The 25762-nt window shown below is 42.6% G+C and overlaps 1 protein-coding gene across 1 annotated transcript in view; it reads right to left on the bottom strand.

The window, feature by feature from the left end:
- The window catches only part of LOC148019838 (UDP-Glycosyltransferase superfamily protein), a 55707-nt gene extending 30395 nt beyond the window's left edge, over positions 1-25312 (bottom strand). The window contains exons 1-5 of the mRNA XM_087700034.1: positions 25008-25312; positions 24548-24581; positions 24257-24312; positions 24029-24163; positions 4623-4771 (exon numbers count right to left, since the gene is read on the bottom strand). Coding sequence (XP_087556160.1) covers positions 4623-4771; positions 24029-24163; positions 24257-24312; positions 24548-24581; positions 25008-25100 — 467 coding nt within the window. The 5' untranslated portion in view covers positions 25101-25312. The remainder of the gene's footprint in view (positions 1-4622; positions 4772-24028; positions 24164-24256; positions 24313-24547; positions 24582-25007) is intronic.
- Between the last annotated feature and the right edge of the window lie 450 nt (positions 25313-25762).

The raw sequence follows: 25762 nt of genomic DNA, 5'->3' as shown, positions 1-25762 counted from the left end.
AAACTGCTTCAGCCCTATTGAATCCAAGTCTTGGGGCTTCCAATTTCTGGCACACTTCTCGAGGTTATTGCTAAAACCTAATTTCTACTGCAGATTAGGGTTTACAGCAGAGAAATCTAAAATTTCTCACCCTCTATTGATCTCAATGTTGCAATCTTTGGAGCAAGGCTGCAGAAAGGCTAGGAGATGAGAGGATGATGAGGAGAGAGAATTCAGACTGTCTTCACAAAGAACTGAAGAAAAACTGTTATTTACTGCTGCTGCATTGTCTCAACAACTTGTAGATACAAAGAACTAAAGTAAATCAGTCATTTACAAAATTGTTACCCTATCTCAACAACTTGTAGATGATGTCACCTACTGTTGATTGGCCTTCTCCTGCCCTTGGCTGCCTCAGAAGGTCCTCCAATGGCTGCAAATCAGACCAGCAACATCTCCTCCCTCTCTCTTGCAAGCTAAATCCACTCAAATCTCTCTCTCTAACATCCAAAGACGTTTTTCAGTCTTACATGGTCATTTTTTACAAGTGACAACCTTCCCAAATGATTTTTCCAGCATTATCCATAATTAAATATTAATTTTCAATCTTTAAATACTGAAAATTATTCTAATAATTATTTTGGTACCTTGAAAAATAATCTGACTGGCCAATAATTAAATTGACTGGGCAACTTTCATTCCCGATTGTCTTTGCACCATCTTTGACCATCAAATTGACGTTAGGTACCATTAAACGCCGCTTATCTAGTGTTACCAACTACACTTATGGCCAAATGAATGACCTAGGCCAACAACTAGCACCAGATACCACCAAGTACGTATGTGGCATAACTTATAACAACTTTTGCCTTTGACATCCTGTGATTTCTTCAGGTCCTGAGCTCGTAAATTTACTCTAATCCTAACTACACCTCACATGTGCAACATTTACTTAACCATGTGGTTAAAAATTAATCCACATGTTAAGTGAGGTTTTAAAAATACATAGCCTCATGACAAAAAGCATTAAATTCTATAACCAATCTCAAGGCAAATGCATGTCAAATATTAGGATTTATAAACAACAGGTTTATAAGTCCAAATTACTTCAATTTGATAGTGAATTGAAGGTACATTGGTTAGGGTAAAGCTCCACGATTGTAAGACAATCAAGGCTAAGGCCTCATTTGATGAATCATATTGGTCTAGAATTGAGATTCTTATGAATTTCTCATCGATTGCAATGTGGTACCAATGAGAGACCATGGATGCACTTTTTAATGTCATGTAGGTTAGCATTGGAGTGATTGCAGCTCTATATGCTTAAAGACACTCATTTGAGTGTGTAATTGAGACAGATTCAAAGCTCATTGAGAACATAGTAATTGGAGCAATTTTGGTCCATTAAAGAGCCAAGCATGCGAGGAATCATCAATAAAAAGAGTGTTGATCTTTGACAACCATGTTGATCACACGGATGAATCGTAAGTGGTTCACATAAAGGCTCATTTTACATTAAAGAAATACCATAAGGGGTACTCACCTTGAGGGCCAATCTAGTGTCATCTACTATGCAAGAGCACTCTAGCTTTCAGGTTCTTTGAAACCAGTCTTCCTTCTCAAATAGGGTTATAGATAACCTCATTTAACACTTACTACAGCAAGCAAATAAACTCACAAATCTGAAAGAAGTACATTATCACATTAATCTTGGACAACCAACACCTAACTGGCCGGCAAACTAATACCCCTTATGGTATTTCTTTAACTTAAATTGATTGAATTTTCATAGTATACAAAGATATAGGCTGATCTCTCTACAAATTCTAAAAATAATGGCTGTCACCAATGACCACCAATCAATTTGCCCCGTGATTCCAACACAAAAATTTGAATTGAGAACTTGGATATGGGTCAACTTCAATGTGGATGTATAATCTCTATCATATCTATCGCATGGATATTTGTGCCAAGTGACAACCTTCTAAACCCATTTTTCAACATTATCTAGTCATTAAATTAATTTTCAAAATTAAATAATTTTGAAAACTAATTTCAGCCCTTCTAACCCTGCCCAAAATTAAACATGCCCATCCATAAATGAATTCGCTGGGCCATTTGCAACCTGGAGTGATCCCCAACCTCTATCGACCCTTAGATAGGCATTAATTAATTGATAGTATCCCATGTTCACTACACATTCCACTAGCCTATCCCTTTATCATTGACATCCAATAGAGGTGGGGATAGCCTGTTTATTTTATGAAAGCCTTTGGGACTAGCTACTTATCTCACATCCGTTACTTAATCGATCGCCACCTTCCTTTTTTGAAACAATTGTTATCAAACCCACCCAAACAAACCAAAAAAACAAACAAAACAAAGTTCACTGTGATTCCATCTACCTTTGCAAGACTTGGTAGGCTATCGGGTAGCTAACGTGCACCCTTTGTCGGATACCTTGGCCTCTCTAGGGTGACCACTTGGACTCCCTTGGTAAGATAATCATCACCTCTCTAGTCTTGGTAGGCCACTAGACAACCACCATGCACCCTTTGTCCAATGCCCTAGCTACTTTCAGGTGGAACGCCTTCGGGTAAAAACCATAAAAACAAAAACACTCAAAATTTGGATTTGCCTTCCTTTCTACCTCAGTTTTTGCACCTTTGAGGGGATGTTGAGCGAACATAAGCATTACATGCTGAATTAGCCAGTTAAACAGCCCCAAAAATGCTTAATTAATCAAACCCCTAAATTGGTTTCAGCACAATCTAACATTCAAGAATTCTCCTCCATCTTCCGGTGTTGCCTTCCACCATCACCCTAATCCAGTGCCCTCACTAGTGCCTTGGGTTGCATGCAGGGACTGATCAGTCCTCTTTGTATTGAGCATTCTTTGGATTTTAGTGCAGATTTTCTGTTTCCAATCACTTCTTTCATTACAATCTTTCTCTTCACTTCTATCTCTATGTTTGTGATTCCTAATCTGTTGCGCACTCTCACAGAACACTCATCTGAAACTAATACAGGCTGCACAAAATCAGACCCTACATGTTGCAGAGGTGCATCGGTGAGGACACCAGACTGAGGCAAGAAGAAAGATGATGCAAGTGATGATTGGATAATGGAGGCAATGGCAATGGCTCAATGTGGAGGCACTCAATGTGGCGGCCCATAAATAGGCAGGGCTGCTGAAATCTGGCTCACTGCTAGGGCCAACCTGCTGCCACCCAATGGAGATAGCGGACCAGCTCCCATAATTGCTGTGGGCCGACCATGAGCTGCATAAAATGCTCAGCTGCTACATGGTGCACCCACTGAAATGCACAGCTGAATCAAGCTGAAAATCAAGAGAAGCAGGCTGGAAATGCAAATAGTGACTCCATCTAACAAATGCACACAAATGGCACATGTCAGAGCTCCTTTGTCTCCTTCAGACTCTAACAGAGCTAACGACCAGGAGATGACAGCAGGAACACACTAGAGATAGCTCATAATTGCTAAATTCTAGGAGGTACAATGCCCGATAAAGTAAGGTTAGAAAAAAATATGCAAGGGATGATAACATGTCAGAGCTCCTTTGTCTCCTTCAGACTCTAACAGAGCTAACGACCAGGAGATGACAGCAGGAACACACTAGAGACAGCTCATAATTGCTAAATTCTAGGAGGTACAATGCCTGATAAAGTAAGGTTAGAAAAAAATATGCAAGGGATGATAACACTAAGGAGATAATAAATACCAGTAAAGTTTGAAAGTTTTTTTTTTCAATGAACAAAATTCGATAGCCTTCTTCAACATTTGTTGCATGAACCTCCAATGCAAGCACATTGACTTTAAGGGAGTGAGTATAATGGATTTATCTTCAAACCACCTGCTTTTTCCTAACAATGTATCAGGTGCAAATTTGCTAGCTGGTGAATATACCTCCAATCGAGCTATATTCAAATCTGTAAGCCTACTTGCAACAAACCCTATGTATCCCACTACATAGCACCCTCAACCCAATTTCAAGCTGAGTTTGGTTAAATATTAATTGCACTGTCTCAATAAATCAGAGGTAGTATCATCATTCCCACTTGACAAATGCCTATATAGATCAAAGTGATGATAATTTCATATTTTTATTTGACAGTAGGTAAAACAATGTAAATCTAGACAAACACTAAATTGGTTGGTAACAGATTGGAGCAATAACATCTAGAGGCTTATTCTACTTAAGCATCTAGCTGTGTGCAAGAACTGTAACCTAGTCAAAGACACCAGTGCACAGAAGAGATGGAAAATAACTGAGTAACAAGAGTGCTCTTGTGACAACATGCACATGCCCCTATGCTAACCTACTTATCCCCAATTTATTGAATTGTACCAACCATCATATGAAGCAACGCCTATGTTGTCTATTCTCAAAAGCTTACTGTGAGGAGTATCAGCTTCCCAGCATTTGAACTTAATAAAAAGGCAAACTACAGATGAATGGGTAACAAATGTCTTCCTCTCACTTTTAATACATGCATTTCAAAAGCATTGTAAGCGTAAGTAAGTTGCTAATATGTCACAGAACAGTATAGTGAGACTTAAATCATCAGCAGCTGCCAATCTTTTCAAAGCTATCCTCAGCAATTAAAGGCATTCAGCTGTACCATGAATACATCCGCACTAGTGGATGATTTGTACCAAGAGACATTCCAAGGATCGTATGCCCAAAGTTATGCCAGTCGATTATGATTCCTGCCTTGCGACACCAAGAAGCCAAACTTGCAGCAGTGAACGTGGGAATTGAAGGAGGATTCTACCAGAAAAATAAGGGAAAAGCATTCATGATTAGCCAACACAAGGGGAAGTTCTCAAGTTCATAAGAAGCTGAATACAGAAAAACTTCAAAAGTTCACTATGGCAAAACATGAAAGGTCCAAAGCATGTGAAATTCAAAAACTTAAGCATAATTAAATATGTATGCAATTTTGTTCTTGTGTGAATACCTTGTTAGCAGATTAGTCATCTCATGTGTGAGTCTGAGCATGTGTTACTGGGCTGAGCACATTAACTTATCAGTGCTTTTTTCTTGGTGCCTAATTTATGTGATCTATAGCTGGTTGACCTAATCCACATTATTGGCCTATTTTGGCTCAATTTTTTGGGCTGGATACAGCAATGGGTCCTTCTATTTATTGCCCGGCTCCCTCCTCCTCAAATATATTGTCAGCATACCCTGCTACTTGCAGGTCCTGTTGGAGAGAGGGAGTTGGAGCCAATGGTCACTCGGCCGGTGACTTGCTGTTGTATTCAACTATCTCATGTCATGGTATTGTCAGAGTGCAGCAATGTGGAAGCGTAGGACAAAGACTGAGAAAGAGTGAACACAGAGAGAAGAGAGAGAGAGAGAGCAAAAGAGACAGTGTAAACGCAGAAAACCTGCAGTGCAATATGCTGTATAAGAGTGTAGAAATACACAAGGGGGCAGAGGAAATATCTGCGTATGTCTCTGACTTGATGACCTCAATCTCCGTCAGCCCGAGCACAATCTATCACAGCCAACAGATCTTCAAGATTAGAATCTGAAATCACTGAAGAGTGAATAATAAAGTGTGCCAGAAACCGGCTATAAATAGCCAAGAAATAATAAAAAAACAGCATCAGCCGACAGCAGAAAACTGGCCGACTGTGCAGTCCGACTGCCCTACTGACGTGGCACTGATGACGTGGCACCTCCTCTGACGTATGGTGCTGACGTGGCACTGACTGTCCAGGAAATTATCTGGAATGCTGCCGAAGAAGAGCCTGGGGAAGCACCTTCGTAAACAAATCTGCAAGATTATCCTCCGTCTTGCAATACTCCACATCAATGATCCCATCCAAAAGTTTCTCCCGAATGAAGTGATACTGGATCTCAATGTGCTTCGTCCGGGCATGGAATACTGGATTCCGTACCAAGGCAATGCAACTCTCATTGTCGCACCATAGAAGAGTGGGACGAGTCTGGGGGCAGCCAAGCTCCTCCAACAATCTCTAAAGCCACACAACCTCACATGTGGTGGAAGACGCAGCCCGATACTCTGTCTCAGTAGAAGAAAGGGCTACCGTGGGCTACTTCTTGCTACTCCAAGAGATAACACCTATACCCAAGATAAAGCAGTAGCCTATAGTAGACTGTTGGTGGTCCACATCTCTAGCCCAATCCGAGTCACTCCAACCTACAAGAACCAGATCGGAAGCATCTGTACCTGCAGGATGAGAAATCCCTAAGTCAGAGGTCCCCCTCAAATACCGAAGAATCCTCAGGGCAGCTTGTCAATGCACCTGTTTGGGTTCCGTCATGAACCCTCCCAAAAGACCCACAGCAAAACAAAGATCAACACGAGTGTTGAGAAGCCAAATCAAGGATCCAATCAACTGACGGTAGCATGAAGCATCCATCACGGGAGAATCTGAGTGTGAAGTGGCCTTCCAATTCGGATCCATAGGAGTAGTAATGGGCCGACAAGTCTCCATCTCAAAAGTCACCAAGGGCTCCTGAATGTACCTCTGCTGAGAGATGAAAATCCCCCCTCTGAGACTGATAAATCTCGTGACCCAAGAAGAAATGAAGAAGCCCCAAATCCGTCATCTCGAATGCCTGATGTAAAGCTATATTGGTCTCTCGGACCTTCTGTGCATGATCCCCTGTCAAAATCAAATCGTCAATGTACAACACAAACAACACACGACCAACCTCGGAAGTGTGCACATAAAGCTGCGGATCGGCCTCGAAGCGCCAATATCCCAACTTCGACTGAAGAAACGAGTCAATCTTCTCGTTCCATGTACGGGGAGCTTGATTGAGGCCATACAAGGGCTTCTTCAACCTGTAAGCTTTCCCATCCGAGGATCCAAAGCCAAGAGGCTGCTCAACATAGATCTCCTCTGCAAGTCACCATTCAGAAAGGCCGACTTCACATCCAACTGATAAACAGGCCATCTCCTATGGCCAGCCAAGGCAAGAACAGCTTGAATAGTTGCCATACGAGCAGTGGGAGCAAAAGTATCATGGAAATCAATGCCTGGGCACTGAGCAAAACCTTTAGCAACAAGGCAAGCCTTGTGCTTGTCCAAAGAACCATCGCTAAGGTACTTGGTCTTGAAGACCCACTTGACACCAATCTCCTCTTTGTGAGAGGGACGAGGCACAAGAGACCAGGTGACATTCCTCTCAATAGCCTCCAACTCGGCTTCCATGGCCTTCCGCCAATAATCAAACTGCAAAACCTCCTTCACGGAAGTGGGCTCTCGATCCTGCATAACACGGGTCAGCAAACAATAGTTGGAGCAAACAAGCTCCAAAGAATGTGCCTAGTTCCTCCGTGACCTCCGCGGTCCATCCTACGGTTCCCACTCCTCAGGGACCCCCTTGATCCTTGAATCTCGGAGGGTGTCACGGGCCCAATGAGGAGGAGGACGAACCTCTCCCCGTCGCTCTCCATCTGCTGAAGACTCAGGAACATCCACCGGCGGAAGCTCCTTGGGGGTGGCCGGTGGAAGAGAAGACTCAAAATTCAAAGAAGAATCTCCATCAAGAGGCTCTGGCTCCAAAGAAACTGTCTCGGGAGCCCAACTCTCCCCTGGATCTCCAAGGACGGAGTGCTCCTCACCCCCCTCTGTGGCCGGTACTTCCACAAACCGCACATCTCGGCTCGTGTAGACATCCCGCTTAACACGATCAAAGAAACAACAACCTTGGGATTGGGAGCTATAGCCAACAAAAACCTGTCGTCGGGAAGCCGCCTCGAATTTATCACGCTACGTCTTCGGAATGTACACATAAGCGTCACACCCAAAGATCCTAAAATAAGAGACATCAAGATTAGTCCCAAAGTAAGCCTCAAAAGGTATCATCCTGTCAACGGCCAAAGTGGGAGAGCGATTAAGAATGTGAACTGCGATAGCCACTGCCTCGGCCCACAGAAACTGAGATGTCTGTCGGTGCTCCATCATGGTGCGTGCCATCTCGATCACACTTCGGTTCTTCCGCTCCAAAATGCCATTCTCTTGGGGAGTGTTGGTGTTAGCAAACTCCTGGTGAATGCCCCTGTCTGCACAAAAACGAGCAAGCTCATTAGACATAAATTCACCTCCCTTGTCTGAACACAAGGTCTTCAATCGCCGGCCAGAACAGTTCTCCTCAAAAAGAAGCCAATCCTTGAAATGAGAGAAAGCCTTCAACTTCAAAGTCAAGAAATAGGCCCAAGTCATCCTAATGTAGTCATCTATGATCAACATGAAGTACAAGCTCCCCTTCAGGGACTCGATCCTCATCGAGCCATAAAGATCCATAGATACAAGCTCCATGGGTGAAGTAGACCACCTAGAATCTTTGTTTGGAATCGCATCCCGATGTAGTTTCCCACGAATGCAAGAGACACATGGCTGATGGCTCACCACTATGTCCAGCAAGCCTTGGACAAAGGACCCTCGCGATGTCTTTCAACGGTACTCGTAGTTCAGGTGGCCAAACCGAGCATGCCATATCTCGGACTGTGTCTGAGAAGTAAAAAAAAGATAAGTAAGAGCTAAAGAAGACTTCAATTTGTAGACTCCATTCTTCTCATACCCTGCAGAGAGGACCTTCCTCGATCCACGATCAAGGACTCGAACAGTATCACTGTCAAACTCCACCAAGAGACCAAGAGCACAAATCTTATGAACCGAAAGTAAATGATACCCCAATCCTGGCACATACAATACCTCAGAGATGTGGATACCACCACATCCATCTGGAATAAGCTGCATCTCATCCCGCGCAGCAATAGACACAGAAGAGCTGTCTCCAATGAGACTCTGCCCACGTGAAGATCGCAAATGGGCAACACCAATGGAAGAAGGAGTCATGTGCCGTGAGGCGCCACTGTCCACAATCCACTCTCGAGCTTAGGGAGCTGTCATCGCAGCATCAGAAGTTATCGGTGTAGAGTCCTCAATGACTGCTAAGTGTAGAAAAGCAACTGATGAGGGTGTAGCCACCGCTTCAGAGTCCTTCGTATCCTTCTTCTTGGTATCCTTCTTGTCTTTGTCGGGGCAATCCTTCTTCCAGTGACCGGTCTTTCCACAAATATGGCAAGTTGATTCCTTCTCCTTGTCCTTCTTGGATTTGTTGTTCTCCTTCTTTTGGTCCTTTCCCTTTTTCTAAGAGGATTGACCAACCAATGCCTCCGATTTGGAAGCATTCTGTCCTTTCAATTGTTCCTCCTGGTCCAAGCCCATAGAAACCAACTCTTCCCACCAAAGAGTCGACTCCCACCCTAAAGAATAAAAAGTACTGAATCGTGGCGGCAACTGGGATAGTAAAGTGATCGCCATGTCTTCGAAGGAGATAGGCTTCCTCGCATTTTTGAACCTGCATCTGAAGCTGCCGAAGCTTGTTGATGTGTTCCCAAAGCGAAAAAGACTTATTCACGGACAAAGTCCGCATCTACACCTCCAAAGAAACCCTCTTCATCAAGGTCATCCGGTTGTACATCTGGTCGAGCTCCAACCATATCTCACGAGCCACCGTCGAGTGCTCGATGTGAGCTATCACAGCTGTGGTGCAAGACAAAAACAAAAAAGATCGAATCCTGGCATTCAAATTGTCACAATGAGACTGGGCCTTGGTTAACTCCGCACGAGCATTGGAAGAGAGTTGGGACTAGTTTCTCACTGAGGGCCTGTTAATCTCCTCCATCACTAGTTCCGCCAAATCATAAGACTCTAAAATGGCCAACATGTGACCTGCCAGATGCAGTAATTGTCACCATCAAGCTTTTGATCCATTGGAAGAGCCGGTAGGACAGGCACCTTCCTGTCCATGATCGCCTAGAACTCCAAATCAGTCTCTGTAGACATGTTAACATGCAATACCTGCACAAACGCAAAAGCAACCCCCTCTAACTGTGAAAACGCAGCCTTCTAGGACTGATTCCTCCGCTGCCCAAACCTTCTTCACCTGCTAAAGGCGATGAAAAGGTAAAATCTGCAATGGAAGGCCTTAAACGCAGCCTTCCTCCCCTTCGAACAACAATAACCTGCAGCAAATTCACCGATTAGACTCCTTTCCTGCACGCCCACGCTCACTTCAGCCTTGATCCGATGTGCAGCCCTCCAGCTCGCCTTCAAATCCTAGAAACACAGCCTTGTGTCGCGTTGAAATCTCCTCTTCAGATAGATTCAACCCTCAATCAGTTCATCTTCACCACTCCGATACCATGTCAGAGTGCAGCGATGCGGAAGTGTAGGACAAAGACTGAGAAAGAGTGAACACAGAGAGAAGAGAGAAGAGAGAAGAGAGAGAGAGAGAAAAGGAGATAGTGTAAATGCAGAAAATCTGCAGTGTAATATGCTGTATAAGAGTGCAGAAATACACAAGGGGACAGAGGAAATATCTGCGTATGTCTCCCACTTGATGACCTCAATCTCCGTCAGCCCGAGCACGGTCTATCTCAACCAACAAATCTTCAAGATCAGAATCTGAAATCACTGAAGAGTGAATAATAAAGTGTGCCACAGAAACCAGCTATAAATAGCCAAGAAATAATAAAAAAACAGCATCAGGTTGGCTGCATTAAATGCAGCCGACAGCAGAAAACTGGCCGACTGTGCAGTCCGACTGCACTGCTGATGTGGCATTGATGACGTGGCACCTCCTCTAACATACGGTGCTGATGTGGCACTGACTGTCCAGGAAATGACTGGCTAACAGGTATATGGACTCCATTTCCTTAGAATTCTTCTCAATTCTATTTGTAGTGTTCTTCTCTTTCTTTGCAGTCTTTTTCTTTTCTTGTGTTGTGCAGTCTATTACAGCAATCTCACATGCTCACATTGCTGCACCTACTTCTAAGATGGTATTAGACGTCCATGTCAGGACTTGGAGTGTTGTTCTCTGCTGTTGCTGATCATCTGTCTACTGCAACCACTTTTCAGCCTAGGCAATACTTGTCTCCTGCAAACAGCCTGTTTTTCAACCCCTACTACCTGTGTTTTACCTTCAGCTGTCTACAATTTAATTTCTGCATTATTCTACTGCTATATAGCCTGCATTTAATGCTGTTACTGACTGTGTTTTGCCTTGCAACATCTGCATTTCAGTTCTTCCTCCCCCTGCAGCATGCACAACCGTACTTTTATAGGCTCTACTAGCTGCATTTGATCAGATTTTCCCTGTATCAGCAGACTTTTTTGTGATCATCTATGACTACACTCCATGTGAACTCTTGACAGTACACTCTCTCATGGGTTTTAGCTGTACTCTGTTATTGTTTCTCTTCTCAACTTTATCTTCTCATCCTATCCTCTCCAAATGGCACCTCCTTGTTGCTCCACTAATGATAAATCTCCTGGTCTTGATTACCTAGCCTGGAGTGTTGCTATGAAAGCATGGTTTGTGTAGAAGCGATTATCATGCATGGTTTCAAGAGCAATTGTGTGGCCCCAAATTCCAACTCCTCTACCAAAAGATGGGACCACAACAACTATGAGGAAGTTGTGCTTACATGGGATGCAAATGATGCTCATGCGTATTCCACTTGTCTCTGATGCATTTCTAAGGAGGTTGTAACATCGGTCCCCTCCTATAAGATAGCTTCAAAGGTATGGGAGAAGCTACACATGTTGTACAAGGCTCCATCAATCATATGAGTTGTGACCCTCTATGGTCACCTCCAATTAATGAAGTTCAAGCCTAAAGATACTATCGAATCTTTCTTGCGTATGTCACATCATCGAACACAATGTTAACATTAAAATTAATATCAACATTAATGCCAACATTAAATGTTGAAATCACAATAACATTTAATGTCACGTTGATATTAAAATTAATTATAACATTGAACTTTATTAAATCGACAAAAATCATTGTCGATCAAAATATTGATGCTTATTCCGGCTACAAGAATTCAACTTCCAATGATGGCCTGCCATAGCCCTAGAGTAGCAACACCCCCAACTCCAATCATCAAAACCACCGAAATTCTTACGCACAAAAATCACCCCAACACACAAAACCTAAGCACAGGTATCAGACAAGAAACATACCTTGTCATCATACCCACCACCCACAACACCTGCGCCCTATGCACACCCCTCCTACTAGCACCATCCCATACCACCCTAAATGAGATAAAGGTGTACCTATCAAGTGAGAAGCATCACAGTTCCATGAGCAAAAGTGCTTTTCTATATGCCATCAAATCTCCCATCAAATTGCAAGTTGACACTCTGATACCAATGATACATCCCCCTAGGATCCCACCTACACACAAGACACAACACAAGCCATATCCACAAATAAAAGGGATTGGACATCATATTCACCTTCCAAACATAGAGCCAAACAGGCTCACCCCGAGCCTAGGAGCTAGCAACACTCCAAGTCACGACCACATCCCAAGGGTTGGCGCCCCATATCACCAACCCACACCATCCTAGTGTATGGATGCGCCAACCAACCGGCCAAAAGTCCAATTCATGATCACACAATCATGTACACGATAGGGCCTTGAGTCTTGTAAATAGGACTCAAATGCCCTAGCCCCAAGGTATACTTAGTGCATTCACACTAAGTCACTTCCTAACCACTGTGACCAATGCTACTAGCACCCATCCAAATGTCCAAGCACGTAACACTCTCTCATTCACACATTCCCCTATATATTACCTTGTTACTCTTTATTTTTTATTTCCTTTTGTTTTGTTTTACTTTGGTGCATCTCACCATGAAGCTCTTTTTTGCAAATCCTAATCTCTTTTATAGGGCCTTGTATTTCAATCTAGGACTAACATACAGGTTAACACTAGTCCTTCCTGTGTAAGTTACATGTGATGCACATGGCAATTACTTCATGGTAACGAGCCAAGGACCCTGAGGAGGCAGTGAGTGTCCAAGGCAAAAGTTGTGACAAGTTATGCTAGGTGGCTTTTGGATGTTAGTTAGTGTCAGTTTTGGCCCTAGGACAATTAATTGGCCATTGAGTGTCAAAGGTGACACTAGGGGCTAGGCATTAATTAATTAATGCCAATCTAAGGGTCAATTGAGACTAGGGACCACTTGGAGTTGCAAATGGCCTAGCCAATTAAATTGTGGATGGGAAATTTTGATTTTGGGCAAGGTTAGAAGGGCTGAAATTATTTTTTAGAATTAATTAATTCTAAAAATAAACTAATTGACTGAAAAACACTAGAAAATGGGATTAGAATGCTGCCACTTGGCAAAAATGCCCATGCAATGGGAGAGAAGGCTGTTTGGGGCTGGGAAAGACTCACTCAATGCATTCAACCTGTGAGAGAGAGGAAGGAACTGCTACTAATCAGATTTTGGACCATCTGGAGGCCAATGTCAACAAACAACAACCACCTCCTAAAGGCATTGGTTTTTCCACATGAAAACTCTAAATTCTCTCTCTCCTCAGCAATCTCTCACCTTTCCAACCCATTCTATGAAAATTTCAGCATTTTTCAACCAATTGAGGGTGCTCTCAAACAAATTTGGTGGCAGCAATGAGATTTCTGCAGCAAACCCTAATTCTCAGCAGAAATTAGGGTCTAGCAGCCACCTTGGGACCTGTGTTAGAAATTGGGGGCATCATACACTGAAATCAGCAGCTGGAATTTGAGGAATTACTAGGGATTTCAAATGCCAGCCCATACCATTTGATTTGGGGTAGCTTAGTGTACTTGATTTTCTTGTGTTTGTAATTCCAGCCAAGTCTTGAATTTTGTCAGGTCCAAGTACTCATGAGTCTAGTGCTGCTCTATGAGCCACCATAGCTGCCATGCTCTAGATCCGTGTTTTTCACATTCTAGATGGAGAGAAATGCAACCGACATGTGCCTTTATGATGAGGAAATCTTATTCTTACGAGATCATTTGTGCAAAGGTTTCTACAACCAACAAGGGGGTTCATCAACCTCATTAATGCATTTGAAAAATGTTTGTATATTAGCTTATTATTAGAGTGGGACATGGATGGAAGCATGTGTTACATGCTCTGCTCTCCCCTTCTAGAAGAAGATTAAAGAAATACCACAAGGGACGCCAATGTCCAATATTATTATGGTACAATGTGCATTTCAGTTTCATTGATTTACTAATGTCTGTAATTTAAGTGCTTGATCAGGATTTCACCACCCCCTCCGATAACGAAGGTTGGTTTCAATAGTCCTTGCCAAGCAACAATCTCTGACTGTAGGCAACATCACCCGAGTGCAGATGACAGCATTTATTGTGCATGCAGCACATCTACACCTCAACTGTAGCTAATTCTATGACTCAAAAGATGAGGTCTCTCATCATTCCTCGAAGAGAGGCAGAGATTATCATGCTAGTTCACATGAAGGTCAAGAAGAACGGAGGTCACCAAGCCCGTTTCTACGAGAGTCTTCTTCTATTCCCTCCCTTCATGTTTCTCACAATACCCGACACCATGGTCTTACAATGCCCCGATAGTACCCTTTGTACAAGTGCCCGTGCTTCCTTCCTTACCCAAGGAGGACTGCTTGGATGGTTCAGCAAGTTTTGTTCTAACCTATTTTCTGAGTCTTGCAAGGACCACGGTATTCGAGTGGAGTATCCCCATCCGAACACACCATCAGAAAATGGTGTGGTGGAACGTGCCAATCGAACCATGCTTGAAATGGCCTGATCGTATTGGAGGATAGGAGTCTTCCCCATTCCTTATGGAGTGAGGCTATATTGTAGTGCAATAGCTCACCTACTTCGAAATTGAAGGATATGACTCCCTACCATGCTTTCTTTGGGAAGAAGCCTTCAATTTCACACTTTTGCATTTTTGGGTGGGAGGCATATATCCATGTGGACAAGAAGAAAAGAGGGAGCAAACTTGACCGTAAGTCAAAGGAGCTTATCTTCATTGGTTACAGTACGACCATGAAGGGCTATCAGCTCTATGACCCAAAGACTTGAAAGATCGAGGTGAGCAAGAATGTGATCTTCGATGAGCCTGCAACCTCCAAAGCTCCAATTGATGCTTCATCTGTTACAAGTGGTTCTTCGTCCTCATCAACTGAGACACGTCCCCCCCCAAATCAGCCCCCCCCCAAATCAGCCCCTCCCCTTCTTGTCAGAGTAAACAATGCGGAAGCGAATAAACATGACAAAGAGTGAAAGAAGAGAAAAGAGAGAGAGAAAGAGACGGTGAAACGCAGAAAATCTGCAATGAAGAATCCTGTATAAGAATGCAGAATTATACACGGGTGCAAAGAGAATATCTTCATATGTCTGTGCCTTGAGGACCTCGATCTCCATCAGCCTGAGTGCTATCTCCGTCAGCAGCAAGCTGTAATCTGTCAGATACAAGTACAGAAAACTGCTAGAAACTCAGCCTTTAAAAAGGTTGAAAAGAATGCCTCATAAAATGCCAAAATAGGCAAGTCGGCTGCATTTACCTGCATTTAATGCAGCCGACTGCAGTGGGACAGTCCAACTGCTGCCATGTGGCACTGCTGACATGGCAGGGAGTTGATCGCTAACACCACCTCTCAGATCCTAAACAAGGCAGCAGATGTAGGGATCTGGAATGTCGATGAAGCAAAGCTTGGGGAAGGGCCTTCGTAAACAAATCTGCAAGATTTTCTTCAGTCTTACAGTATTCCACATCAATGGTCGCATCCAAAAGCTTCTCCTTGATAAAGTGATATTGGATCTCTATGTGCTTCGTCCGAGCATAGAATACGGGATTCCATGCCAAGGCAATGCAACTCTCATTGTCTCACCGCAAGATAGTAGGACGAGTGTGGGGGCAACCAAGCTCCTCCAACAACCGCCGAACACAGCCTCACATGTGGTAGAAGACACAACCCGATACTCTACCTCAATCGAAGATAGGGCTACTGTGGGCTGCTTCTTGCTACTCCAAGAGATAGCACCAGCACCTAAGGTAAAACAATAACCTGTAGTAGACCGTCTTTGATCCATATCGCCGGCCCAATCTGAATCACTCCAACCTGCAAGAACAATATCAGAAGAACCTGTACATGTTGGATAATGAATCCCTGAGTTGGAGATCCCCCTCAAATACCGTAGAATCCTCTGAGCAGCCTACCAATGCACCTACTGAGGCACACTCATGAACCCAGCCAAGAGACCTATAGCAAAACATAGATCAATCTGTGTGGTGAGGAGCCAAATCAAGGAGCCAATCAATTGACGGTAGAGAGTAGCATCCGCCAAAGGAGAACCTGCGTGTGAAGTGGCCTTCCAGTTCAAATCCAGAGGAGTAGAAATGGACCGACAATCCTCCATCTCAAAAATCACCAAGAGCTCCTGTACATATCTCTGCTGAGAGAGGAAAATCCCCCTGAGACTGAAAAATCTCATGGCCCAAAAAGAAATGGAGAAGTCCTAAATCCATCATCTCGAATTTTTGATGTAGGGTTGCCTTCGTCTCTGCAATCATCTGGGTATGAGCACCTATAATAATCAAGTCATCAACATACAAACCAAATAACACACGACCGCCCTCGAAAGTGTGCACATAAAGCTGCGGATCGGCCCTAGAACGTCAATATCCCAACTTGGCATGGAGAAACGAGCCGATCTTCTCGTTCCAAGCACACAGAGCCTGCTTCAGGCCATACGAGGCCTTCTTTAACCTGTAAACCTGCCCATCTATAGAACCAAATCCAAGAGGTTGCTCTACATAGATCTCCTCCTTCAAATCACCATTTAAGAAGGCCAACTTCACATCTAACTAAAGAACAGGCCATCTCCTATGGCCAACCAAGGCAAGAACAGCACGAATAGTCGCCATGTGAGCTGTAGGGGAAAAGGTATCATGGAAGTCAACACCTGGGCGCTGTGCAAAACCTTTAGTAACAAGGTGAGCCTTGTGCTTGTCCAAGGAGCCATCACTATGGTACTTCATCTTGAAGACCCATTTGACACCAATCACCTTCTTATGAGAGGGACGAGGCACAAGGAACCAAGTGACATTCCTCTCAATAGCCTCCAACTCAGCTTCCATCGCCTTCCACCAATGATCAGACTGTGAAGCCCCCTTCACTAATGTAGGCTTGTTGCCAATGAGATTCTCTTAGCGAGTAAGTTTAAACTACTTTGAGACTTTTGCACCAACAACTCAAATATCCACTATTTGAGCTATCTTGGCTTTAGCTACTCATCACCATTGGCCAGTTTATCAAATGGATATGAAGTCTACCTTTCTAAATGGCGTCTTAGAGAAGGAGATTTATGTCTTGACTCATAGCCTCCTGGTTTTCTTGTACAGGGAAAGGAGGACTATGTTTACAAGTTGCAAAAGGCCCTCTATGGCTTGAAGTAATCTCCTAGGGCTTAGTATCAGCGGATTGATCAATTCTTCTTGGAAATTGACTTCCATTGATCAGACCATGACCCCAATCTTTATTATAAGGTTAAGGAGGACAGGTCTATATTGGTCATCTTGTATGTTAATGACCTTGTTATCATAAGGAGTGACACATAGGTTGATCAAACTTGAGAGATATTAAGACAGGAGTCCAACATGACGAATCTCAGGATCCTACACTTCTTCCTTGGTTTAGATATTTATCAGATGGCACAACGCATCTTCATTTACCAGCATATGTACATTTCCGAGTTACTCTCAGAGTTTGGTGAAACCAATCTTCCTTCTCGAATAGGGTGGTAAATAGCTAATTAAGCACTAATTACAACAATTAATAACTGAGCATACACTAAAATACACACATTATCTTAATAATCTTGGACAATAGGCACCCAGTTGGCCCCAAAACTAGCACCCCTTTCAGTATTTCTTTAACTTATATTGCAAATGAATGGAGTACAACTGAGATCCTCTAATCTCCTCCACTAATCCAAGTGCCTCTTTCATCAAAACCAACCACCAAGCCCCTTGGTTTGCTTGGGGATTGGTCTTCACCCTACTCTTGCAAAGATAAATTCAATCCCAAATCTAATATTGGTTGGCTGGTCTCTTGAATCTCCCTGAAATTCCTCAATTTCGACTACTAGAATTCAAGTCCTACGCCCTCAATTTTGAGTGCGCATCTCGAGGCAACTGTCGAAATCCTAATTATGCTATAAATTAGAGTTTATATCAAAGCTTAACTAAAATCTCTTCCTCCAATGGCTCAAACTGCTAGAAAATGCTGATATAACTTGAGAAATGATTGAGAGATGAGAGAGAATGTTATAGAGAGAAATTTCAAAGTTTCATCGCAAGAAACACTGATAAAACTATTGCTCCCTACTGAAACAGCCATGGAAGCTATCACCTACAGCTTAGGATCACTAGAGAAATTATTACCTTCTCCTGTATATTGTCGTTTGTACCAAAAGGGCCTTGGACTGCTGTCGTTTGCTCCTGGAGGGCTCCAAACTGTGTCACATGCCATAGGACTGATCCCTAGTAGCTGCAAATCACAGCAGCAGCCTCTCCTTGCTCTCTAACAGCCTCTTTCTCTCTCACAATGGCTGCAATAGATTTCCATCAACCCCTAAAAACGTTTTTCCTACTTACATAGGCAAGTTTTGTGAAGTGGAAGCTTTCTAATCCCATTTTTCAATATTATCCAGCTTATAAAATTAATCTTCAAAATATTAATTTTAAAAATGAATTTAATAATTATTCTAATGCTCAAAAATTTAATTTCACCAACCAATAATTCAATTGGCTAGGCCAATTTGTCTTCCAAGTATCCTTGAGCAATTATTAACACTTAGACTAGCATTAATTAATTAATTAATGCCTAGTCTCTAATGTCACCACACTAACATTAGTGGCTAATAAATTAGTCTAGGCCCAAATCTGACATCGGGTACCACCTAGTACCTACCAAGCATATCTTATTAGAACTTTTAGCTTTGGCACCCACTACATCCTTGGGACCCTTGGCTTGTTACCATGAAATAGTTGCCATGTGCATCACATGTTCTAAACAACCTTGCACACTTGATTAATAACTTAATCAAATGTTACCGGCAAGATTAAAGCATCTTAAAATTTCACGTCTCCATGACATTTGATATGGTCGAGTGTTAGCCTATTTCTTGCCCCATGTTTGAGAACGGACCGTGGATTCCCAGTTAGCGGTGGTGGCCTATTGTCCCACAGAGGACAATGCCGTAGATCTCTTTACAAAGCCTTTGCCCAAGTAGTCATGTTAGTCAATCATCTCCTCGTTGTGAGCTCCTATCAGAGTCTGACAAAGATATAAGAGCTCTTGCAGTTTTAGTGTCCATTTCTGGTTCATTTTCTGCATTTTTCAGCCTATCATCATCTACCTGACATTGTCTGGTCAGCTGGCATTTTTCCCGACATTTATTGCCACATCAACAATGGCTGCGACTACATTAAATTCAATCAATCGGTCACTTTTGGCCACCTAGACAAGTCAGCCAGTTTCAGTATTTTTTGCTATTTATAGTAGTCACTGGCTGGGGCAGCATTCACTCATCTTTTGCAAGTTGCTCCTCCAACTTTAGCATTCTCCTCCATCTCCAATGCTGCTGCTGCTGCTGCCATCATTATTTCCAGCCTGATCTGGTGCCTTCACTGCCACCTCAAGCCTCATGCAAGGACTGATCAGTCCTCCCTTGTATTCAGCATTCATTTTTAGTCAGTGTAGATTTCTTCCCTCTTATTCCTGCTGTCTCTATCTTTGCTTCTTACTGTGTTCATGTTCCTTCTTCCGTTGTGCACTCTCACAATTGAGATACCAAAGTCATTAAGTTCATTGTATTCCATTATGCCTGTCTCGGTTTCCATTTACAACCCCAAACAGGCTTTATTTGTACTATTTATTAGTGTGTGGGTGCTACTCTCAGATAGTTCAATGACTCGTGCCTATAAATAGGGCATGGGAATTCATCAGTCTACACCTCACACTCTCATTCTTCAATCGATCTCTCTCTCCACCAACTGTTGATCACCTTCACCTCTCCAATCCCCAGTGGATGCTTCCCATGGGAGTGGCTCATGTGCTGCCTTCTAGAGCTGATTTGCTACCGCCTTGATTCAACAGGTTGCTGCCCAATCCACCACCCTATCAAAGGAGCTGCCTAACCTGTGGTTTCAGCTTGGCAACCTATTCTTCATCATTTCCACTGCTACGTTTGCTGGTTTCACTCCTCCCTAGGGTAGCACAGCGGATCATCTTCATCATTATCACCTATTTTCAACTCCTCCTACCACATCAGCACCCATGCAATAGTTCCCAGCAATAAGCCACTTCATGGAGATTGCTTTGCAGCAAATTCAGGCCATCTATAGCAGGTTACACCCTCTATATCAGCCCTACATCAGATACCTACGTTTTTTAGTTTTCTTCACTCCTTGAGAGATGCCCAATAGTCAGATGTTTGCAGCCACTTACAAGGAGAGATCTCATCAACATTCTTGCATTTTGTTCTCCAATTGGCTGCCCAACAGTCATCTTGACACTAATCATCCCAAAGAGATTTCAGCATATCCTTCATCTCCAATAGCTCCTAAGAAGCGTGTTTCGTTCCCTCTACTAATGTCCTTCATCTTCTAGTGGCTACTCCAACATTCCACTGCACTACATTTCACTTCCTCCATAGAGCATCTAATTTCTACATCATTGCTAACTCTACCCGAAGGAATGTTTCGCTCCCTTCACAGTGCAAATCTCTTCTTGGTGCTATTGCTTAATTAATCAAGACAGTGCCGTCATCTCCAAGCTCCCCTCCATTGTATCAACATGATTTAGCGCTCATCATTTTTCATTCTTCTTCAATGTTTCGGAGTTTCTTTGTCTTAGTGTTAATTGTACATTCTATGTTTCTCCCTGCAAACCCTTCTCTCCCTTGACATGGTATCAAAGCATATTGCTCCATCTCTATACACGTGTCAACAGACACCTATTCTCACTGACACTCAAAAGTGCTATGGCAGTAACATGGAATCCTATTTTTCATGCATGAACCAAACATATCAAAGTTCATTATCATTATGTCAAAGAGAGGCTTCATGCAAGAGAGATTGCCTTGACTTATTGTCCTACATAAGATAATGTTACAAGTTTTTTTACAAAGGCACCTCAAGTGTGTCAAAAGATGACGTACCAACGAGACAGTAGGGTTGGCGGGGAGGAACATGAGGTGAACTCGGCAAACATGGAGAAGAGAAGAGAAAGTCTAATGAATGGAATGATGAAGTTCTGAATCATGGAGTGAATGTGATACAAGGGACCAAGGGTGCTGTAGCACAAGGAAGATGATGATGACAGCCACGAACCGCAATGTCCTCTTGAAGGGGTGTGAGGGTAGTGGAGAGGCTGGAGAGAAGAGGTAACAAACTGAATGAATCAGTCGTAAGGAATGAATGAGAGAGTGGCCTATAAATAGGCATAGTCAGTCTAGGATGGCACCCCTTTTTGGGGCTGCAAACCCTAAACGCAAAACGCAAAACGCAAAAACACAAAAACGCAAATTGCAAATGAAGGGTGCATGCTAAAGAATGCTCATGCAACAGGTGCCACTTGGACAGTGTCCCTCATGGGGAAATTGTTCACGTGCCCAAGCGTCCTAGTACAAAGATGATGAAATCATGCAATGCATAGGAGAAATGTCGGACTTTGTGTGGTGCCGAGAACCATAAGGATATGCCTGTAATCGATCTCGGGAGGTGGCTCCATGCTAACCAAGTGACCAAGGCAAGAAGAGAAGAGAAGGAAGAAGATGTAGAGGATCCCTAAGATCCAAGATTTCCACCGGAAAGGGAACCTCCAATAAAGACCAGGAGACAGAGTGAACTGGAGAACCCGAAACACAACCTCGAGAGAGAAGCCACTAGCTCCATGCATCCATGCTCGAAGGAATACGAAGGCCTCGTCACCAAGTCACGGCTGAACCTCCGAGGTCCCGATCTAGGCGGTACCTAAAGATCTGGGTATTAGCAGAAGAGATGACTGGTTGAAGATAGCCACCCCAAGAAAGTAGAGGATGGGTGAAGAACTTCATGTGGAGGAGGTTCCCCCTCTGAGGTGGGAGGTGGAGGGGACCCCGCTGAAGTCGAAGAAGAAGTAGATGCCCCCTCTGAGGACAAAGAAATAATATCCCCCTCTGAAACCCCCTCTGAAGTAGATAGGGAATCCAAAAACTCATGGATCACAGACTCCGAAATGTCTGATGACAAAGGAAGTGTTGCCAGTCGAATGGAGAATGGCAGTTTGGCAAGTAAGCCTCTTCCAACAGGTCATGGTGGTGGTTCCAGCCATGCTCTTCTATCATGTCTATGATTCTTTTGTCCGTAGTTGCCACGAAACACATTTCATACAAGTAGGAAATGTTAGAAATGTCCATGTGTTTCTAAAATGTAGGAAACAGCTGAATTGAAATTTTGGTCCATGAAGATTACAGTTGGTCCAATTTTGCACATGGAATCAAATTGTTCACTTTTCCCTAGTCAAAGCTGGCCTATAGAGAGATGGAGTCGAAGTTTGAACATGTTTAATAGCAACTTTTATGACTCATGTGACATGTCACATGGTCCATGGATTCATTTTGAAGCCCTATCAAAGGCATGGATTGTTATTAATTGATAGCAGTCAGTATGTTTAAATAGTTTTTTATCTATTGCATTATGCTTCTTTTATATTTATGAAATCTGCATGATGAATCGTGAAATATGGTATGTTGTGTATGTAATTTGTTGATCTATTGATTGTTCGTTTAGATTTTGTATATAATACTAAATCATGTACAATATGTGTTTTGTTGTGGCCCATGGGACTTAAGGTACATTTTAATGTATAAAAATTTTACATAATTTCCATCTCAAATGAAACCCATTTCATACCTCCTATTTCTGAAACAACTGGCAACTTTTGTCAAGGGTGTTGGATGCCACTATTGACAGGACTTTTGAGGATGCTAGATTTTCCTTTCTCCATTCTCACATTCAGCTGGCAGCAGGTGGCCACTGTTCTCAGCCGAACACTTTTGATGGTGGTTCATGCCAATCAAATAAAGTGCACCCTTCACAAAGTTGCACAAATTCACTAAATCCTCCCCCTTCTATGGTCCATGCTAACTTTCCCTCTCAACAAGTTCATAATTGAGCCACATACTCCATGGAAGCAGACACTTTTGTAGTGGGACTGAACATTTACTTAACAGAGAGAGCACAGGAACAAATAGGCCAAAAATTATCATTCTCAAGTTCAGCAGTGAGTGCAATGGCAAGGTCATTCAACACCCAGGGTCAATAAGGTGAACAGTTACTCATTTTCTTGCGCATGGAGTCGTAGGCTGAGGTGCACTCAGTCATGGTGCCACATTTTTTTACTATTAACCGCGAGCTCAAGCCGACAAAGGAGCAAAATTCCTTTAAGAAGAACAACAACAAAGGATTGACAATTTCCTTTACCTCTTACTCTAATAAGAATGTCAAATCAAATTCTGGATAGATATATAGATTCCATTTGGGACGTGGGATGCACAGAAGCCAAACAGCTTGGAGTGCAAGTGGCAAAAGCAAGTTTGCACAAAGTGTTGTTGAGTTCCTGGACATAGTCAATCAACTACCTGTTCAGGCAGATTCAAATGCTATAATTGAGCCCTGTTGTAGCCTTCTCTTCACTGAAGCCAGCAACAAAATGCTTCAGCAAATCAGACTGCTATTTCCAAGGGGCAGCCTACAGCCAAGATCAACCTTATGCTGAAAGCACTACGCCCTGAGTAATTCTAGCAATTAGCATGAGGCTGCATGCTACTAGTCACAAAAACACAAACAAAGTGCACTTATATATAAAAGAACAGTTGGTGCACGTTTCAATGGCTAAAACTCATCTTTTTCTGACATAATTTACATTTAAAATTATGATAAACAATATCTGGACTTTTAATCATATATATTGTATAGAATTTCCAATTATGTTCATCGTTCAGCATATGTCATTCAGTTCACACAGAATGCAGCTATACATTTCCTTTGCAATCAAGTGCTATGAACCAACAAATACAAGACAAGCCACCAAATCTATAATAGGGCATGACCTCAACCACATCTATAATAGAGTGTGCCCCAACTCACCTGGACAAGAAAAAAATCAGGAGCAGGTAGTCTAATGCAGAGGATCCACATGAGCGAAACGAACTGGACAGTCAGCTTTATGGGTAAAGCCATCAGATATAAGATTCTTGGCAGCCCTGAAGGGCCTGGAGCATTCTGTTTTCAGATATAGAATGAACAAGGTGGATAACATGAGACTTGGTTTCCAAAACAAAAGTAAATCAGAGAGAAAATCTGGAAAAAGCATACCATTAAGTGCAGGTGAATGTGTGGATGTTGTATTAAGGCAGAATTGGGCTCACTCCCTTGCATACAATACAAACCAAAGACTTTCAGTTCATGATGAGCATGACACTTATGAGAAAGCATCTTTATCTAAAAGAAATATCATTATGATCCTTAGTATCAAACCGATTCAAACCAAAGACTTTCAGTTCATTACGAGTGTGATACTTATGAGAAAGTAAGAATTTATTGCATCTATAAGAGAGATAATTAAGATCCTTTGTGGCAGTATTCCTACAACAAAAGAAATATCACCTGAATAAGCAACGACATCAACCTCCATTTTAGCCTACAACACCAAAATCTCTTTAGCAACTAGTTCAAACGTTAATAGCATTCCCCGTTATAAATTTTCTGTGAGTACACGAGCAAACGGGGAATCTCATAATGCATATGCTTACATTTTTCATTATAATTTTTCTGTGAGTACACAAGCAAAAGGGGAATCTCGTGATACATTAATAGCATTTTTCGTTACGAATTTTCTGTGAGCACATGACCAAAGGGAGAATCTCATGATGCATGTGCTTACTGGGATAAAAACAAAATGCTGCACATTAAATTGTCACTTGCGCAATCGCTTAAACAGTCAAGGATGAGCCGTGGATTTTCAAAAAAATACACGTGATCAATCGTTAAGTGATCAACGATGAGCCATGGATCGCCGATCGGTCGAAAATGTGCGTTTCTTTTCAGGAAGACTGAACATTGTTACCTGGTTTGCAAGGGAGAGGGCATGGTACTGCATGCGAGGGCTCCGTCCAAGATCTCCCAGCACCACCACAGCAGCTCGATTTCGTTTGGCCATGGCGAATAAAGATTCGAAAGAGTTGCTACGATTGATTACTGCTACGACAGGAAATACTTGGTCTCGCTCTTGCGCTCAGAGTTTTCCTTCTATCTGAGAAGAAATGGCGAATACTTCCACCTGATGTCCAAACTTACTTACACCTTGCACAAAACAATGTGGGAGTCGGACATTCGAATTTACGACATAGGTACTTCGCATCTCTTAAGCCTAATAAGAGGCTCACACTCCAGGCTCCACGGATTACACAGCATTATTGTTTTTTCTTTAACTCTTCTGGAAATTGGGATACTAGAATTAAGTTGGTTTTTGGTATCTGCTAGTCCTTCAAGAAATCTAGTAGGTAAGCACCAAACATGTCTCTCAATGTAATCAGGTTGGTAGTCCTTCGAGAAATCTAGTAGGTGAATACCCAACAAGTCTTCGAAGGAGAGATTTTGCATGTAGCTTGACCTGGATACAGCCAAAAATATGGTGGTATTTGAGTCTGTTGTGTATTGGGGGCAACTTTACTCACTCAATGTTAGGCAAGTTAGCTAAGTGGCTCAGCTACTAACTCCCTTTTGTAATAGCAACATTTATTATTTATACTAGTACTAAAATACTTTTTCACTACTAAGTTAGTTTTTGAAGGTACTAAGAATGTCCATTGGCAAAAAATT

This window comes from Lygodium microphyllum, chromosome 19, assembly GCF_053477565.2.
Source record: "Lygodium microphyllum isolate KBCC chromosome 19, Lygodium_microphyllum_v1.1.10, whole genome shotgun sequence".
Classification (NCBI taxonomy): domain Eukaryota; kingdom Viridiplantae; phylum Streptophyta; class Polypodiopsida; order Schizaeales; family Lygodiaceae; genus Lygodium; species Lygodium microphyllum.
This window is presented reverse-complemented; position numbering and strand designations above follow the sequence as displayed.